The sequence below is a fragment of the Ursus americanus genome, chromosome 14 (genome assembly GCF_024610735.1).
Source record: "Ursus americanus isolate L20-20 chromosome 14, mUrsAme1.1.p, whole genome shotgun sequence".
NCBI classification, from domain to species: Eukaryota; Metazoa; Chordata; class Mammalia; order Carnivora; family Ursidae; genus Ursus; species Ursus americanus.
In genome coordinates, this window is record NC_142140.1 from 67,819,845 (window position 1) to 67,833,481 (window position 13,637).

At 44.5% G+C, this 13,637-nt stretch overlaps 1 protein-coding gene across 2 annotated transcripts in view; it reads left to right on the forward strand.

The window, feature by feature from the left end:
• COX10 (cytochrome c oxidase assembly factor heme A:farnesyltransferase COX10) overlaps positions 1 to 13,637 on the forward strand; it is a 125,888-nt gene that overhangs the window by 25,926 nt on the left and 86,325 nt on the right. For both annotated transcript variants that reach the window (XM_087867632.1, XM_045778324.2), the window contains exon 4: positions 6,109 to 6,233. In XM_087867632.1, the coding sequence (XP_087723758.1) occupies positions 6,109 to 6,233 (125 nt within the window). The remainder of the gene's footprint in view (positions 1 to 6,108; positions 6,234 to 13,637) is intronic.

A 13,637-nucleotide genomic window follows, 5' to 3' on the forward strand; every position in this document is an offset into this window, starting at 1 on the left:
GGAAGAGAGAAACGACAGGGAGGTATTTCAAGGAAGCTGATTTGACTCGGTGGAGAGAGAACTGTCCAACGGCTAGAGCTCTTGTGTACAGAAGGGGGGAATAACTTCCCATCCCCAGATTTGGAGCTAGCATCCATCTGAAAGGTTGTCCCGGGGGTTCTGCGATCAGGACAGAGATGACCAGTTGACCCTAAGTTCCCTTTGACCTGAATTTAAGGTTGTATTATTCTTCAAGTTAGCTCCTTGCTGTAACCACTTATATCTATTCAGTACAGAAGGCCTGGGCCAGAGCCTTCAAACTGGTTATCTACACCTCTGTTTGCGCTGTCGCCGCCCTTCCCAGGCCCTCACCACCTTCTCCTCCCCTGCAGTCCGTTCTCTGCATTGTTGATAGACTGGTCATTCCTAAAAGCCACTCTCCTCATGGCATGCGCTACTTTTCTTTTCCTGCAAAACAAGTTACCACAACTTAGCAGTTTAAAACAGCACACAGTTACCATTTCCCCGCTTCTGTGGGTCACGAGACCAGGCCCGGCCTGGCCAGATCCTCTGCTCGGGGTCTCGCCGAGCTTGAAATCAGCACGATGGTCCGGGCTGTGGTTCTCACCTGGGGTCCCCTTCCAGGCTCGCTGGTTGTTGGCAGAATTCATTTCTTTGCCTGACTCTCCCCGTTCCTTGCCTTGCGGCCCTCCTCGCCAGTTCCCATCAGGGACTCTTGCTTACTTCCAGCCCTGTGGGGCAGGCGTTCTTGTGACTATTTCAGAATAAATATGTGTTATACGGAGCATAAGGAAGAACTTCTCCCTGGAGAGGGCTGGCAGACAAGAGAACATATTTGTTGACTCCGTGAATGATGGGCTCTGGAAGAAGGTGGCCCCGGCTGGAAGAGATTGGTGGGGCCACAGCTGACCTGAGCTTGGGCCAAATATTCAGACTTCCTATATCCTAAGAACCTTCAGAGACCACCACTGACCGTCTTTGCACAGGGGTGCTTGCGATTCACTGGCTGGACACCCACCCACGGGCGGGAATGGCAGTGGGTTGGGCTCCATGGGGGATGGGCATATTCCTCTTCCTTGACTTCCTTCCAGAGCCGTCATCCCAAAAGCTTGCCGTCCAGCGCCTCCGGGCCTCTCTCGGATGGGTCACGCTTCGTTGGCAACATTGATTTTATGTTTACGTGTGAAGGGACAGAATATGAGATTACCAAATAAAATATAATTTCAAGTGCTATTAACGAAGGAATATATTACACTCACTTTTAATGAGATCCTGGTGTTGCAGAATGATTCCACGTAATGAATCCCAGGAAATCAATGAAAAGTTTAATTACAGTTGTGGCAGTGCTGTATGAGAATATTGCCTTGGTCAATTTTGCTTGTACAGTTTATCAATCCTTTCTGCCCTCCTCTTTCTTTAAATTAATTGCCTTGATGAAGTAAGGATAAATACATTCTTTGTTAGCGTTTGATGTTTTTTAAGAAACGTGTTACAAAATGCAGATTTCCTCCTTAATAATGATAATAATAATGATAGTCCTGATCAGTGTTTAACGTACATTACAGTTTGTACAGTTTTAAATTAGGCAGAGTTTCCGTTTTGTAAACTGAGTCCTTGTTAGGTCTTACTAAGACATCGTCCTTTCCCTTTGTTAGTTTTTTTTGCAAACCACTTTGCCTCTTCTCAACTCCCGAGTTGATCCGTTAGTCAAAATTTGATGTGCCTTCTGTATCATTCATCACTCAGTCAAGCTCTGAGGCAAATAAAAGGAAAAACAAGACACTTTCTCCTCTGAATTAACAGTTTTATTTTCATGTAGCTACACACCCTTTCTGGCTTTAAACAAAGTGAGTTTTCTTCTTGCAGCATTTTTATCTGGACAGTTCAGTGATTATGGTATTGTCCTGTCCACTACGACGGAAATTGCTCTTTCTTTTTATTTGTTTATAAAACACAATACAAAATGTTGATGGATATTGAGCGATAGCTAAAGTTACTTTGGTGACTCTGGATTTTGCTAATGATGTATGGAGAAAGTTATTGTGCATTTTCTATGCTCTTTTAACTACCGTAGTTGTTTATAAATAGTCTACTTTTGGTTTAAGGTTCAAGGCTTTGAGAGTCAAGCATTATTTTAGGGGTGCCTGGGTGGCTTAGTCGGTGAAGAGTCTAACTCTTGATTTTGGCACAGGTCACGATCTCAGGGCTGTGAGATGGAGCCCCGAGTCGGGCTCCACACTCGGCTGGGAGTCTGCTTGAAATGCTGTCTCTCCCTCTGCTTTGCCCTTCCCCACTGCACTCTCCCTCTTACTCTGTCTCTCAAATAGATAAGTAAATCTTAAAAAAAGAACAAAAATTATTTCAACTGATTGACTAGATGGGTGGGAGCAATTCACTTAGTTCGTTTTGAGAGGGAAAGCCCTGCTGTCTCTTTTCCTCCTAATTCTCCCAGTGACACCATCAACCTGTCTTCCTGGGTGGGTCAGTTGAGAAGTAGCCGGGTGTTAACAGACTTTTCTTCCAGTCCTGGCTTGTCACCACCCACGGTGATATATGAGGAGTCGCCTGACCTCTCTGGAGAGCTCTTGAGTTGTGCAAAAGCAAGATGACTCATTCTGGGACACCGGCCTGTCCGCAAGGCTTGGTGATCGATGGCGTGTATCCATAAAGAATGAAAAAGCCTCCTCACAGAAGGAAGGTGTTTTGAGTATTCTAAAAGGAGCTTTGTTTGCTCTAAAACAGGTTGCTTTCCTTAGGAGTCATTACATAGATGCAGGTATGGCTCAGTGGGCCGTGAAGTGAGGGGCTGTTCTTTCCCCATCGTGGGTAGAACGAACGTCCTTTAACTTGCACCTGCAGTGACTGTGGGCAAGCCGGGAGTCACGTGGTATTTTCTTCTGGGTGTAAGTCTCTGTGTGGCCGGTCGCTGGTCTGGGCTTAGGTGAGATCGCTGTGCTCCCACTCGTGGTACGGTACGTGGGCCAGAGCAGGCCAGCCCCAGAGCCGAGGAAGGGAGGAGGGAGCAGTACACACTTGCTGGCCCAGGCTGGCCTCTTTTTTCCTGTTTGCCTTCATGTGCTAATCTTCCGCTTGTCTTTTTGTAACCTTATATCATTCCTGTACTTGCTCTGCTATCTCCTTCATGCGGTGCCTCTGTCCTCTGTTCTGGAGGGAAACCTCCTCCCAGGAGATGTGGACGCACACCACATTTGGGGGACGACATCGTTAAAAGAGGGACCTTTTGGCCAACGGCATGTTCGGGTGACCATCTACACACACGTACTCAAGTCCCCTTTGCATGTTGTCATTGAGCCCAATCAAAGAAACACAGAAATACCAAGAAAACTGTGTCCAGACTAGACATTAGCGGCTTGTCCGTATGGTAAAACAACAAAGAGTTTCTATATGCTGCTGATGAAACTAGATTGACGGGCATACCACCCAATTCCGGATCATTAGGAGGAGCCGTCAGTGTCCCAGCCATTTCTTGTTGATGTCAGTGGTGGTGCCCCCCCACCACACCTCCTCCTCCTGGTTCTTGTCTCCTGATGTTTTTTGTGTCTGGCGTTGTTTCCTTTCCCCCCATCTGTGAAGTTCTGACATTTTTAAAAGATTTTATTTATTTTTTAGAGAGAGAGAAAGAGAGCACACGTGGGGAGAAGAAACGCAAGCAGACTCCCCGCTGAGTGCGGAGCCTGACAAAGGGCTCGATCTCACGACCCTGAGATCACAACCTGAGCCGAAATCAAGAATCAGACACTTATTAACCAACTGAACCACCCAGGCACCCCAAAGTTCTGACATTTTTTATATACTTCTTTCCACCGAACTTCATTGATAATCTCATCCATTCCCTCAGGCTCAGCCATGGTCTCTGGGCAAGTGACCCTGGAGCCTCGTGCCTCTCTCCTGCCTCCCCAGTCTCTCCTGAGCTCTAGGTTCATATTCCGTCTACTTTCTGTACATTTTTACGTGGGTATTCTGTGGTCCTTCAAAAGTAGCACATTTTCCTGAGACCAGCCAGCTCCATCACCTTTCCCCAGGTGGACTTCTTTCGGTTAATATTATAATTCTTCTCCAAGTCACCCAGTGGTGCAGCACCTTACCTTTTATCCTTTTTTTGTGGTTATTTTGTTTTGTCTTTCTCCTTCTTGTAATTACCAAGTCCTAACAACTGAAGTCACAGTATTCCTTATATCTATTTGAGTCCCACTTTTACTACCCTTAGGGTGGATTAACAGGAGAGCCTCTCCAGTTGTTTTTCTGAAAAACCCGCTGCCAGTTGTAAATCGCAGTGCCGACTGCTTCTAGGCTGACCTTCCAGCGACAGGTCACTTCCTTGCACTGGGCTCTCAGTGACTCTGTCCTGCCAACCAGACGACATGCAAACTATTCAACTAGAGATTCTGCCGTCTGGCAGCCACCACTCTTCACCCCAACCCCTTCCTCTGTTCCTGCCGTAATGGTAGCCCTGAAAATCTAGCAGTGAACCACATAGCTCCTGCCTGAAGGCGTATCTGGGGAGGGCCTCCCTAAGAAGTCGTATATGAAGGGCGCCTGGGTGGCTCAGTCGGGGAAGCGTCCGACTCTTGATTTTGGCTCAGGTCATGATCCTGGGGTCCTGGGATCGAGCCCAGTGTCAGGCTCCCTGCTCAGCGGGGAGCCTGCTTCTCCCTCTGCCTGCTGCCCCCCCCCCAGCTTGTGCTCTCTCTCTCTTTCTCTGACAAATAAATAAAATCTAAAAAATAAAAAAAATAAAATATCATTTGGGAGAGGGGCAAGGTGGAAGCAAGGAGCCCATATAGGGGCAAGCTCTTGCCGTTGTCCAGAGAAGATAATACCTTGGACTAGATTACATGTTTTTTCAACCTCAGCTCTATTGACATTTTGGGCCAGAAAATTCTTTGTTGTGGGGGCTGTCCTGTGCACGAGACGAGGTTTAGAGGCATCCCTGGCCTGTGTCTACCCACCTCCAGCGTGACAACCAAATATGTCTCCAGACGTTACCAAATGTCCCCAGGGGGCAGAACCACCCTTGGTGGTGAGTCAGGGGGCTTGATGGTGGCGTTAGAGGTGGGTTTGAATCAGACAGTACTCGCAGTCGATGGGATGTCGAGCAGGGCAAGAGAGACTCATTAGTGCTTCCGACGTGTTTGGTTTGAAATCCTGGCAGATGGCATCAGATTTCTTTAGGCTCTTGACATTGGTCTCTCTTGCCCCTGTGCCTGTTCGCGGAACTATCCAACCACCTGTGATGTTGCCCACCCTACCATTCTCCTCCTTTTCTCACCTCTCTCCTAAAGGTCCAGGTTCAATGCCATCTTCTTGAAGTCTTCTCCCATCAGCCCACCACTGGTGATCCTTTTTCCAGTGAATTTCTACAGCCCTGGATCAGTACCGCCCCTAGACACTTTCTGGGCCTGTCAGCCTCTGTAAACCCCCAGGGAAGAAGGACCAGGGCCTAAAGGAAGGAGCAGCCTTAGTGGATGCTTGAATTATATGGGTTTGCTTGTACACCTTGCCACGTCCCTCTGTTCCCATTGGTGGCTGTAGGATTATCATCTCCCTCTGGTCATCCTCTAACCGTAATCTGGACCCCAGAACCATTTTCTTTTACAGGTGAGCCTCTGCTCAGGTGGTCTGGAACTTATCACAGAATTGGGACACTTATCATATGCTGCCCTGTGTTAGAATTATTGATGTATGACTGTCATCTCCCTGTCAAGTAAAGTGCCTGAGAGCAGGAAGGAACCCTTACATACTTTTATCTCATACACTGCCTGATGCCCAGCACAGTACTGATCGTGAATTAGGTAGTCAGTAAATGTTTGTTGAATGAATAAGTGACTGATTGGATTGGAACATCGGTTGTTTTTTTTTTTTTTTACTCCTATGGAGTTAAAGGAAAATTAGCATTTTTCTATAATGAAGACATATAATTTTGATAATCAGAAAAATTTTTTTAATTTTTTAATGAGAGAGGATCAGCCTATAGTTTGTGTCACCGATGAGACGAATTGGTTTGTATGGGAGAGGGCTTGGTTTTTGGCGTTTATAGTCCAGAGTGCGCTTTGGTGATGAGACATCTGCTCTGTTTCTCTGTTACAGCTCTGGTCGTCAGCACCACTTCGGCCGGGTTTGCACTGGCCCCAGGACCTTTTGACTGGCCCTGTTTCCTGCTCACTTCTCTGGGCACAGGCCTCGCATCCTGTGCTGCCAACTCCATCAATCAGGTCAGTGGGTCACTTTTCAGCTCGATCATGGTATTACTACTTTTTCCTAAACTGTGGTACTGTCCCATTTTTTAAAAATGATTTGCCCAACCTCATACACAGATGGAGAGGTTCCAGGAACTTGGGACACTGTGTATCCTGTAGGGGTCTCTGGGTAGCAGAGCTGATCTGTCTCATCTCTCGAGGTGATGGTTTTCGGGTGAGAGAGCAGTCGTGTGTCTGCTTCAACTGACCAGGAGTCCTCGGGTTGGAAGCGTTTCAGAGCCGTCAGACTTTCCGCTCTCATCCGTTTCAGGCACATTCCCCTGAGCTTATCCTTTTTCGTGTTCTTCTGTCTTTGGTTTGATTTGTTTGCATTTGTTTACATACACAGCAATGTATTTTTTTTAAGATTTATTTATTTATTTTGGCAGAGGAGGGGCAGAGGGAGAGAGAATCCCAGATAGATGCTGCGCTGAGTGCGGAGCCCGATGCGGGGCTCGATATCACGACCCCGAGATCATGACCTGAGCCAAAACCAAGAGTCATATGCTCAACCGACTGCACCACCCAGGTGCCCCAACGGTGTTTTTTAAACAAGCACATCCAGGGCGCTTGGGTGGCTCAGCTGTTGAGTGTCTGCCTTCGGCTCAGGTCATGATCCCAGGGTCCTGGGATCGAGCCCCGCATCGGGCTCCCTGCTCCATGGGAAGCCTGCTTCTCCCTCTCACACTCCCCCTGCTTGTGTTCCCTCTCTTGCTGTCAAATAAATAAATAAAATCTTTAATAAATAAATAAATAAATAAATAAGCAAACAAGCATATCCAGCTTTCTAAAAAAAAGTCAGTAATTCAGTATTCAGTAAACTTGGGGTATGGAGTCATAGAATATATTAAACAATTAATTAGCATATTATTTTTCATGCATGTTTTTCCCCCTGTTATTTTAAACGTCAAAATAGTTCTCTAAAAATTTGTTCTCCCCCCGCCCCCCGGCCTGGTCGTTGTGGTGTGTGCCCCCACGCATCTTTTTTCATCAGATACCAGAGTGAAAAAGTCTTGGCTAAAACTTAAGGAAAGTCGTTTTCATCACCAGAACACCCAAGAGGAGTTGGCCCAGTTTTAAAACAGGAATTCATCTTACGAGGAGGAAAACAGCGTGGCTGAGTGGATATATAAGTTGGTATTCTGTAAAATATGGGAATTTTAATTCGATGATGCCTCAAATCATTATGCTTTCACAATGTGTTATCAGCTATTTGTGGGGGGGAATCAATCTATTTCAAATAAGGCTTATTTTTTATCATTTTTGTTACTATTTTTAATGGCCAAACAGTCTTTTAGGGAGGTCCCACCAGTCCTGCCCCACTCCAGACGTACCATCCCATCCTGTAAACCACGGTGCAGCTCTTCAAGCTTTTCTTCCTTCTGCTCCCCTCCCTCACTGCTTGGCTAAGAGAACCATTCTGGTTTCACAATGAATATGTTTTTAATGAAATTTTGAATAGAAAGCAATATAAGCAAAATGGATTTGTGTTGCTATTTTGGGTCTATTTCTCAAAATATTTTTAAAATTATTACTTTTATTTAGTTATAAATCTATGTCGTGAGATTAAGCCAGGAACACATTCCAGTTTTCAGGCCCCTTTTTTCAGTTGAAGAGCTACGCTTAATCCTTGAGATATTAACTGCTGTCTCCTGCTTAAATTACATAGATTTAAATAAAAATGTAAAATGAAAGTGTAGGCGTTTAGAAAAACAGCAACAACTAATAAGCATCAAATGGTTCAGAAATCCCCAAACGTTATAAAAAATAATACAGTTGTCTTGAGTTTGAGCTGCCGTGCCCCTCCCATCTCCCCCCACCCCCATCTAAAAAAAGGTGGTTCAAGATTTTATCATGGAAAAAAAGCCTGTGACTACCAAGAAATGACCTAGAGAGAAAAAAAGTGGAATGATTTACATTTAGGCAGAAGTTTCCAGAAACTGAACATAAGCTAAGGTGTTAGAAATTTTAAAAGTTTAAATGTATTTGGCTGCTTTGTTTTGTCGTCTGTAGGAAGTATATTTGCTGCTGGGGTGACTTAGGGTCTATCCATCTCAAACTACTGAGACAACCAGACGACGGAAGGCGGGATGGGATTCTTTCTGGAACGGACAAATCGTGTTGTCTGCCTCCTCTAGTTAGCGTTTTCTTCTTAGGTTGGCTTCCTAGCCCGGTTCTGCACTCACTCATGCAGCTCTCCTGTTCTTCCTTTGCAATGCCCCACGTCTTCCTCCATGGTCGCTCGTCCCCCTCGGGCTTCCTCGGTGCTGTGTGTAACATGGGCCCTTAATTTCTTCATCTTCTCGTGTTCATCATATCACCTCCTTCCACTCACCCTGGGCTCCAGTTTCCTTTGGAAACATCACAGTACTTAAACGTCTTAATGACCGTCATCACTGTTGAATTCCACTGTTGTTACGGTATCGGTAAGCTTCCCAAATTATAATATTTTCTCAATTTCGTTGGAAGGAGTTTAGTTCTAGTATTACTAAGCAGTCGCATAAAATTAAAATTAAAGGCATTCGAGAGCACTTTCATTAGTGCCTTTAATTAGAGGGAGCAGAGAGAAGAGCACTGGGCAACAAACCTTTCACTGAGTTTTGAATAGCAGGTAAAGAAGTAGCTGTTGGTGAAAAGCAAGAGCTTCCTGCTTTTTTAGGGAACTGGCATCCGACTTAAAGAATGCATACATGTGGTTGGTATGCATAAAAGTTTGCAGCTTCTTTTTTTTTTTTTAAAGATTTTATTTATTTATTTATTTGACAGAGAGAGACAGCCAGAGAGAGAGGGAACACAAGCAGGGGGAGTGGGAGAGGGAGAAGCAGGCTCCCAGCGGAGGAGCCTGATGTGGGGCTCGATCCCGTAACGCCAGGATCACGCCCTGAGCCGAAGGCAGACGCTTAACCGCTGTGCCACCCAGGCACCCCAAGTTTGCAGCTTCTTACAGAGTTCTGTGGAGAAAAAAAAATTTCTTTCTGTCCGCATTTATAAAAGGATTCGAGTAACATTTCATATTTTTAAAATACTTCTTTTAGCTGTTACTAATTCAGTTCTGAGTGCTGCTTCTTTGTACCCTACGTCTGTGATCTCTCTGTGAAAGTAGGAAAAAATAAAGCTTTGGAAAACAATTCCTACATTTGTTTTAGGGAGAGAAAATGAACTTCAGCTTCTGATTTATGATGTAATGACTAATGGATAAATATATATATACACACATATATATATAACCACTAACATTAAAACGTAAGAAGGAAGTACGTCCATGTTTTGTAAAATACACACGTGCTTCATTTGAAACCATAGTGAGGCCTGAAAACAGGCGTGCCTTCAAAGGAGGAAAGCCATCCTTAAAATTTAGCAACTGAAAGATAAAATGTGGTAGATGGCTTTGACGGATCAAATCTGAGAAAAGAGTGACTCAAGAGTGAAAAGCTGAGTAAATTCAAATGGGATGAATTAAAAAAATTGAAAAAGGTAAGACTTGTCAGCAAATTATCAGCATAATGGAGTATTTGACATAGTAGATATTGTTACGATAAACTGTATTTGGGATTATTTTACTTACGTTACGTGGAGATTTTTTTTTAAATAGAGGTTAGGAGTGGGGTTGTCAATCAATACCTTTCTACAGGATCCATTTTCTTGGTGACCTGCTGTTCCCCCTGATGGAGGTGCGCCACTTTCTTGATCTATGCTCTGTTGTCGCAGCTTTGGGCTTCTGAAGGACCGCACACACCTCTGAGTGTTTTCAGAGGACAAGACAGTGGCAGTGGCGTGGATGGGGTGAGGGCTGCCAGCCATCCCATATATGAGACCAATTTCACTTGGAATGTAGGGTCTTAACAAAATAACTAATTGTTGACATTCGTACAGGGTTTAGAGTTTACAAAGCATATTTACATCAATTATTATTTAAACCTTTCTACCCCATGAGGGAGGTGGCATTACTGCCATTTCTATTTGTAAAACATTGTTTCACCATTGAATTACTCTTTTTTTTTTTAAGATTTTATAAATTTATTTGAGAGAGAGTGTGCGCACGTGTGCACACAGTGGGAGAGAGAGAGAGAAAGGCTCCCCGCTAGCCAGGGAGCCCGACACGGGGCTCGATCCCAGGACCCTGAATTCGTCATCTGAGCCAAAGGCAGCCACATAACCCACTAAGACACCTCGGTGCCCCCGAATTATTCTTTTTTAAAAAAGCATTTTAAGAAATGTATTATGCAAATAATGTTTCCATTGCAGATCAGTGAGAAAATATAAATTAACAAAAATAGCAATAACATGCTTCATTTTATGTTTCCCTTGTGCCAGGCACTGCTCTGTGTTTCAGAGTCAGAGCAGAGGGCAAACGGAAACCTCTGGCTTTGTGGGGCTTCTATCCCACCACCCAGATAGAAATGATTTATGTGTATAATACATATACCTTCTATATATTTTCTCCCTTAAATATTGTATCATGAATATTTTCCCATGTCAATATTTGCTGTAACATGGTATATAGGTATACAGTGATTTGTTTAATCAGTCTCTCCTTATTTGGCATTTTAAGGATTTCTATACTTTTGCCCACGTAAATAATGCTGAGCTGAAAATCTTGTAGCTAAACATTTGAACATGTCCTTAGTTATTTCTGTAGTTAAATTACTAAAATCGTGTGTTAAAAGAGACGTAGTTTTTAAAATACAAAGTTACGGGCACCTGGGTGGCTGAGTCGGTTAAGCCTCTTATTCTTGATTTTGGCTCAGGTCATGATCTCAGGGTCATGAGATCGAGCCCCGTGTCAGGCTGTGCACTCAGTGTGGAGTCAGCTTGAGATTCTCTCTCCCCCTCCCTCTGTCCCCATTCTTTCTTTCTCTCTCTTTAAAGAAATCTTTAAAAAAATAAAATAAAATAAAAAGTTAAAATTAAGCAAGGTGTGTATTGTAAGTGCAGAGAAATTCCTTCCTGGGAGGTCTTTTGTTTGTGTGTTTGCATATTTTAAATCACCTTATGCTTCTATGTGGCACCTGCGAAGAGCTCATCACGGACAGCGCATGTCAGGAAGTCTGGGCCAGGTTTGTAGGTAACATTAGGTGCATTCTTTTAATTCAAGGTGTTTTGATGATTTAGGACGCGGAGGTATTTTTTGTTTTGGGGCGGGGGAAGTTTTTAATGTTTATTGGCCACTGTGTTTGCCAGTATATTCTGATGTGTGCAGATCGGATTATTAGCTCTTTGTCATGTAACGTCTGAATATTTTCTGCAGTTTTCTTTTGAAGCACAGACATTTCGTATGTTTGCGCCAGCAGAACTTTTCATTTTTAACTTAGGGATTCTTGGCCTCGGCGCTCTTGCCAGCGTGGGTTGGCTGACTTTGTTGTGAGGGGCTGTCCTGTGCTTTGTGGGGTGTCGCCCGGCATCCCTGGTCTTAACCCACCAGCCAGTATCAGCAACACACCCCTGAGTTGTGACAACTGAAAATGTCTTCAGACATTGCCCAGTGTTCCCTGGGGACCAAAATCGCCCCTGATTGAGAACCACTGCTTTAATGATTTCTACTTTTGATTTCACTCTCAGATCTTTACCCACGATCCTGGCTACAGTTTCTGCCTCAGGCAATCTCTGGCTCACATTTCTCTGTGTGTAACTATCCACTGATAGCTGGGCGACCATATGTCCTGCTTTATGCTTGCGTTCCTGGCGTAATTATTAATAATGCCCCCTTTTCCCTCTCTCCGCTCTTCCAGTTTGGACAAGAAATTATATGGGCTCTATTCATAGCCCCCCTTGCCTTCAGTCTTTCACCCGAAATGAGAGGTGGTAAAAGCATCTTTGTCCCCAAAGATCTGGCCTTAGGTTCCAGCTCTTCTCCTCACACGTGTGCGGACTGGACAAGTGGGGGCTTCCGCCCTGCGGGCCGGGCCCCCTGGCTTGCCTCTCCTCTACCCTTTCTGTAGTCACAGGCAGGACCCACTGCCGGGCTGAACTGTGTTGCTGCATGTGCACACAGAAAACAGAGCTTAAAGAGTCGTCTTCTCCACTGTTCTCTGTTAGTAAATTGTTCAAGAACGTTGACGATTTCTTTTGTATTGGATCTCTTTCATTTTCACACTAGCCCCGGCAGATACCGCTTACACATTTAGCACTGATCGCCACGGCGGCCGGTTCCCTAGGTGGGCAGCCCAACCATTGGAAATGTCTTCCTCGTATGGAGCAGAGTCTGCGTCCTTACAGCTCCAGCCTGTTGCTCGTAGTTCTCCTCTCTGGGAGAGCTCAGTGTGTCTTCTTCCATGCGACAGTCCTTTCAAGCTATCGCTTTCTAACCACGGTTAACAGGCACTTGCGGGATCACCGTGTAATTCTTCCTCTGTATCTCTTCCCTGGAGAACTCTCAACTTTGCGACCAACAGTTATGACTTATTTATCCTGTACATCCAGCTCCTCTTCCCCACAAGCGTGTAGCAGGCCAGTAGGGTAAAATTCCCAAGGACGGCATGTTGGGAATAAAGGAACATCGATGGGGAAGTGGGGGAAAGGAGCAAGAAGTGTTGTTCATCGTAACCATAATCGCAGCTAACACTTACTTTGCAATTGCTATATGCCAAGGAATGTTCGAAGCATTGTGCATTAGCTCATCTGCTTAAGTCTAGGTTTGTAGGATTTCCCCTCCCCCTCCTTCCCAAAAATGGCTTTTTTTGAAAGATCAAATAAACGGTGAATGAATTCATAACCTAGATTTAGCTCTAAGAACCACTGATGTTCTCAGGGACTTTATTTTGGAGAAAATTACAAGAAGGGCACAAAACATAAGTAGACTTTCAGATCTGCCAGGTAGGTTATAATTAGAAAGTAAAGCTGATAAAGGGTATGTTATCTCTAGGATCTAGTGTCTCTGGGAATGTTGAAGAGTTTTTCTGAAAGGAAATGAAAGAGATCAAGAGGTGTGAATGAAGCAAGGTCAAGAAGAGACGTGCTTTTTTGTTTGATACTGACACTGCTTGAGAGTCTTTTCATGGCTGAAATAAGGTAAAAAGGAAGAGCTTTGGATAAAAAGCTCTGAATTACAGGGTGGGTAGGGCCACAGAAAATTCACAGCCTTTTAAACTCTGAAAGGAGAAGCAGATAAAGATTTTTCTGTTTTCCCAGTGAATACAAGATTAATATCTAATGCACCTTTCTCCGTTCTCCCTTTCTGTGATGTCTCTTTTGTTTTGACGACGCCGGCTGCCTTGAGCAACAGGAATTGACTTTCACCTTCCTGTTGAACGAAAGTGGTTATTAAACTTGGTGGCATCTTCTAGGAGAATAAGACCGATGTGAGCAAACACCAGTGATGTGATTCATGGAACATCCTATGTGTAAAAGAAATCAACATGAGGAATATACTTTTCTGGATGT